The 6,143-nt window shown below is 48.1% G+C and overlaps 1 protein-coding gene across 1 annotated transcript; it reads left to right on the forward strand.

Moving 5' to 3' along the window:
* The first annotated feature begins 2,055 nt into the window (after positions 1-2,055).
* On the forward strand, positions 2,056-4,884 carry LOC142777508 (uncharacterized). Its single transcript, XM_075881999.1, has 2 exons — positions 2,056-3,587; positions 4,423-4,884. Exons 1-2 carry the CDS (start codon positions 3,072-3,074, stop codon positions 4,729-4,731), a joined length of 825 nt encoding a protein of 274 aa, XP_075738114.1. The 5' UTR covers positions 2,056-3,071; the 3' UTR covers positions 4,732-4,884.
* The last annotated feature ends 1,259 nt before the right edge of the window (positions 4,885-6,143 follow it).

Genomic DNA, 6,143 nt, shown 5'->3' on the forward strand with positions numbered 1-6,143 from the left:
TACAACTCCGAATGAGGCACGCGCGTGCGCGATTGTCTCATTTGCCCGCAATGATCACATAAAAGCTGCGGCTGCAGGCGGATTAAAGAATACTGTGTTGCTTCACAAAAAGCACGGAATCCACTTGCGCTGTGCTTCGTAGGGCTCTGCGTGCTAAACAAAAATGTGTTTGGCACATGCTTGTCATGTCTTACCGCGGCTACTTTTTAGAGGCACACCTACAATGGATGCAGTAGCGTGGTTGCGCGCTTTTTCTGAAGCAAAGATAAGTTTATGTACCGTTATTACTCATTTGATACTTCAATTCGACACAAAATGAGTTGGTATGTGGGGTCTGAGCACACGGGCCTACAACATTTCCGCCTGCATCGGAAATGCAGCCGCCGCAACCGGGATTCGAACCCGCGACCTGCGGGTCAGCAGCCGAGTACCTTAGCCACTAGAACACCACGGCGGGGCGACAAGGAATGAGTTGCCACGTTTTACAGAGGCTGCGCGCTCGGCCCCCGTGGTTTTCTTTCAGGTGGCCATAGCAGACGACGCCGGTGGTCAGGCGTCATGAGAAGCGTAAAAATTTTCTAGGACAGTCAGTCGGGGAAGAAGCTGCTGCAGTATTTTAGTGATTTTTTAGAGTGAAGTATAAAATAACAATAATAAGAAAAGGCGCGAAAGCGGCTGAGGGCTGTGCGCGAGAGGGCGGCGGAGCAATCCAATCACCTACGTCACAGGAAGACCTCCGCATGGTGGCGCCACGGTATGTCCTCGCGCCCCATAGCCGCGCTCACCTGTGGAAAACTCAAGGCATAGTATGCACGTTTGTGGTGTCCCTGACAAGCAAGCGTCACTCTGTACTACATCTAGAATGACATTGGTGTGCGCCAGAAAGCTTGCCCACTTGCCTGTGCATCGGTGCCTTAAGACGTAGCTAAGTTTCAAAGAGAGCGAGGGTAAGCGCACGCCCATGAAGCACACTCAGATGAACCAATCGTCAGCGAGGTTCTTCCTAAGGAACTCCATTGCTGTTCGCCCGAGCATATACTGAGAATATGCACATATTTTTGCTTGTAAATGCGTTTCCGAAATAAGTGTTTCAGCAAAAAATCTAAAGAATAGAAGAATTTTGCGATACGCTGAAGAACATGATTTGTCTCAGCTGCACTAACACTGGGTGATCTTCATCCAGCCCTCACACCCGCTAGGTGGAAGTTTTGACGGTTGCAAATTCAAATTGCGCTGCAAGTAGTTAATGAGCTAAACAACAAATTTCGGGGGTGCTCTCCGCTACAGCAAAAATCAATGCCACTCCAGGAACGAGCAACGCGTGCTTAGAAAAGAATTTTCTGACGGCGTGCGCGTGGGCACAAACGGCCACTGTTTTCGAAGTTTTCGCACGTTAGTATGCAGATTTAATAGATAGCATACATGCATACAAATGTAACGCTATATAGACTTTTATATGAATTGTCACGAGCCCATTTTAGGCACATGGACGTTAGATTTCGCTTGGATATATCGGTACGTGCAGTCACAAAGCACCACCCCACTCCTTGCCCCCATTACCCGAGCCCGCAAAAAAAGAAGCTTCACAATCGATAAGAGAAATAATTTTAGGTATTGACGTGCTGTTTTCAGTGATAAAGAAGTTTATTGTTCCTGGCACTCCGGTGGCCACGAATTAAACCATTCTTGGAATGCCACGTCAGATGTTTTTGGCCGCCACTCAGCTCTCAAAACTGCGTGACCACAGCCTTGCACATTAAGAAACCCTGAATATGATACGGTTAATGATACGACTGGTTAATGATAAGGGCCTGAAACGGCCCTTCTTTTCAAAGAACAGGAGAGGGGGGCTTCGCTGCGCTTGTGCGAACGCGCGTGCATGGCCTGGCTAGCTTGCACGTGGGCTCTGTAGATGCACGCTCAGGCACAGTCTAGCTCAGCCGTAGGTTGTGCTCACTGCTGTACTTTTTCACCGCTAGAGGGCTGCGAGTGCATCGTCATGACGTCAAATCCTTTTATCTAACATATATCACAGTCGCGAATAATACGCTCTCCTGTAAAACTTAGCCAGGTGCGCTTTTAGCACGCCGACATCTTTCCGGTCTCATCACTACGGGATCCTGTAATAGAGCTGTATACCGGGAACAGTACGCAAGACAGAAAACGATGGTAGGACTACCCACCGATATTCTTGTTCGTCTCAGACCATACCAAGCAACACGCTGTCTGGCCAAGCAGATTCATGAAATCAGGAGACCCTTCGTCATCGGCAAGGTTGATCTCACGAACTGCATTCGTCTTCAATTCGATGAGGTGACGAGGAGAATCTTCAAATGCACGCAACTCCGATCGCTGCAGTGCATAGCCTGCCACCTCACGTGGCGCGACGTGCTGGAGTTGATGATGACCTAACTTCGGCGTCTCGTGGAACTCGAGCTGTCCCTGGTGTCCGAGCCGGACTCGATGATGCGGCAACTGTCCGTTAACGACGTGGCTTCTCGGCTCAGCCACGCCGAAAGAGTGCACGGCCTACGCCGCCTGTACGCCGAAGTGACAGGCGAAGGCAACTTCCGTCACCTCTCGGCCCTGCTGAGCCTATGCCTATACGTAAAACATGTGTATTTGCACTTTGTGCACGGTTGCTTCTCGGAGGCTCTTCTGCGCTGCTGCAACATCATAGCCGTCCTCCACGACTTGGAAACATTCACGTTCACCTCCGAGCTACCTTCTTACAACCAACCCGATCCTACTGCTCCGTTAGACTTCGTGAACTGCGCAGCCGTGTGCGGCAACGTCACTTTCCGGAAGCTGACTGGTACGTGAAGCTGCGTTCGACTCCGTGACCTTGTGCTCGATCGCCACGAGCCTATTATCCTTCCCTTCCAGTTGGTGATGGTGGTCGTCGACACGGACGAAGACCCCGTGACCAAATGGATTCGTGTGGCCAGTCTCGGGCATGACTGGACCAAAGTTCGTCTTCTCTGCCTTCTGCTGTTCCCGGAGAAGCCCTCCAGCTTTTGTTACCCGACGGCTGGAATTGCGTATCGCGTAAGCCTCCATCTATTTTCAGCATGGCACTCAAGTACCTCATCGAGCTTAACATCTGCTCTTTCCACTTCGGTGCCGACCTTAACTTCGCTGAACTGCTTCAAGACGGGTCGTTGGATCAGCTGCACGCATTCTCAGCGTCTCCTTGTGCCCTTCGCTGTCCCTCAGTTCTGCGACGTTTGGCGCAGGCTTGCCCTGACCTTGCTGACCTGGACGTTCGTTATGAGAGAAAGAACGGCGTCGTTCAATGTACGGGCTGTGAAGAGAAGTTCGTGTCAGAACCTAAAGATGCGACAGATATTCGCGAAGGCGTGACTAAAGCCTTCTTTCCTAATGGACTTGCCCGACTGTCCTTGGAAGACGAGCACGACACGGCGTGCCTGTGGTTTATCGAGAACTGCAGCCCTGCCACTACTGTGCGCCTCTGTAATTGCCCGTCGAGCAGGGAGCATGAACGCTTGGGTCGGATGCTCGAGAACAAGAGCATGCCGAGCTGCCTCATTCATTGGCTCAAAGTAGTGGAAGAACCCTACCTATTGGTAAGTATACAGCTTGTTTCTATCTCAAACCATCCAGGTGGACGCGTGACGGGTCTTTGAATAATTTGCTGTCATTGCTAATCTCTCCTTACGTTGTTCAACTGCGCTGTTCTGCTTGAATATACTGATGTTCCCTTGAAAAACAGAAAAAATTTTGCTTGCTTTTTTGTTAAGGAGGTTCATTGATTTTTATGTGCAACTTTTTGATGCGTCAGCGAACACGCAAGTTGACCGTAAACGTCAAGGCGGATGACACAAAGTCATCCTCAAACGGGAATGGCACTATACATCTCGAAAATTTGTGACGTCAGGTAAAGTAATATCGCATCTTGACTGCGTCAGATGACACCGTCTTTTAACCAAAGATGGGCTGGGTGCGGTGCACCTTTCACCAAAAAAACGATGTCAAAGCTTCCCATACTGCCCACCGCGGAAACAGCCAAAAATCGCATTGGTTTCAGCGTTTTTGTGAAGAGGGGGAAGAGGGTGGCTTTATGCGCTGGAGTGATAACGTGGCTTCCACCTTCGAGTATTATTTGGTATATGGCATGCTTTTCAGACGTTTTCTTTTAAATTTGAAAGGGTGTTTGATGTCTTGGAAAGAATAAAAATGCATGCAAATTTTTGCTTATACCCTAGTTCCGTTTTTTCTATTCAATATAAGATTGATCTATTGGTCCCACTTGCCTGAAAATATATACCTCATCTGCATCGTTGTGTATTTTGAAACTCAGGTGTTCTTTATCTAAGAAATTATTGCGTAAGTGATTGGAGCTTCTAACATCTTCCTACCATGCACTCATGCGACCCGTCATTGTGTATTGGTCGACCTCAGGCGAGGGTGTGCTTCGTCACAAGCCTCGAGTACGTGACCAAGTTGTCGTGGAATCGCTTTTCGGAAAACGTGGTCCGGATGTTCGTGCGTACGTCCAGCACCAGCCTACCTCGCCTGAAGTATCTACACGTCCACTACATGAAATGTCCCGACGATGACTTAAACAATCGGATCACATGGATGCGAGGGCCGTGCTCAAGAGGCAGCGAAGCCCTGGTTCGTTATAGCCCTTGCATCCAGTCTTGCTCGACGGCCACTTTCATAGGACTGGCAAAGCCACTGAACCGAAACATGCAGCCCATGCTCTAGCTTAATTTTAGACTATTGACAAAGCACCCAAAAATGTTCGCAAAAAAAGTTGCCTAATCACATCGATTACATCCTAGCTTGCTTCAGAATGGTGGCTATGTCCTCCTTATTGTAATGCATCAAAAAGAAATAAAATAGTTGCAAAAGCCAGAACGCTTTCCTGCCAAGCTAAGGCTCACGTGCGATGACAGCGCCTCCCCTTTTCCCTCAATTTGTTACGTGCAGTACATCTATATTGTGACTGCGTTTGACCATGACCAGGCTAAAGGGGCTTCTTCGTATACTCTTAATCAGCCATTCATCCACATTGCCAGTGCCTCCCACCTCTGCTACACAGCACGCAACAATTCTACCAAGTAGAGGCGCTGCCATTGTTCGCAAGTTGTTGCTATGCGGATAAGTCGCATTGTAGTTTTTTGCAACTTGTTCGTTGTAAAGCAGTGAACATGGACATAGAATGAGACACAACACGGCGGGAAGACACGAGACGAGGTGTTATGTTTCGTGTCTTGTTTTTGGGCCCATTTATAACTGCGCTATCAATTCGTTACTGATCCATGATTTTCTGCATTTAGCAGACTTTCAGTACGTGGAGCATAAGGGTTGTCCAACATTAGTTTAGTCGTAAGAAATTAGTAACTGCACCGGTGGTGTAGTGGTTATTATGGTCGACTGCTGGCGCGAAGGTCGAGAGTTTGAATCCTGGCCGTGGCGACCAAGTTCTTTCATGAATGCGTAATTCTAGAAGACCTGTGTTATTGGCCATGTAGGTGCACGTTAAAAAACACCAGATAGCGGAAATTGGCGCTGCCCTTTTCTTTGGCGTTCCTCAAAATATTATCGTGGTTTGATGCGTAATATTCCGAGAAATTATTATGGAGTGCACAGTTGTACATAGAACAAGACTTTCCCTTACGAGCCGAGAAAGATTGACTGAACACGTCCACTATAAATTGCTGATAATGAACACATGGAAGTGTTCATCGAAATAATGAGTGATGATTGCTTATCTGAACGCTCTGTTTGGTTGACAGATGGCGATGCTTGTGCGCCGAACAAATTCTTTGACGTGAACGAAAATTTCTGCGCTTGCATTGGGTTGGTTTTAGGCGCGGTTATCTCTTTTGTTTTTCAAAATAAACTTCACTTGTTTGATAGTGCTCGTACAGTTTTCTTCTCGCCGCCCTTGTCGTTCGTGTTCGCGCAGATTTCGCGGGTGCGTAAGACTAGCGATATTATCTGTACCGTAGCGTGTAAAGATAGACATGAAATCCGCCATCACAAGCAGAAGGGCTGAAGAAATGCTTATTAGGGTTAAAGACCTCGTACCAAGGGAATCTTGGTACGAGGTCTTTAACGCGATTCATTTCTGATGACTCACCAGTCATTTACTATTCTTGCCTTGAAGATAG

The sequence above is a fragment of the Rhipicephalus microplus genome, chromosome X (assembly GCF_043290135.1).
Source record: "Rhipicephalus microplus isolate Deutch F79 chromosome X, USDA_Rmic, whole genome shotgun sequence".
In the NCBI taxonomy this organism is placed as follows: Eukaryota; Metazoa; Arthropoda; class Arachnida; order Ixodida; family Ixodidae; genus Rhipicephalus; species Rhipicephalus microplus.

Coding starts and splice junctions, on each gene's coding strand:
- LOC142777508 (XM_075881999.1), top strand. CDS start 3,072: ATGGCACTCAAGTACCTCATCGAGCTTAACATCTGCTCTTTCCACTTC. Junction 3,588..4,422: donor TGGAAGAACCCTACCTATTG/GTAAGTATACAG, acceptor GGTCGACCTCAG/GCGAGGGTGTGCTTCGTCAC.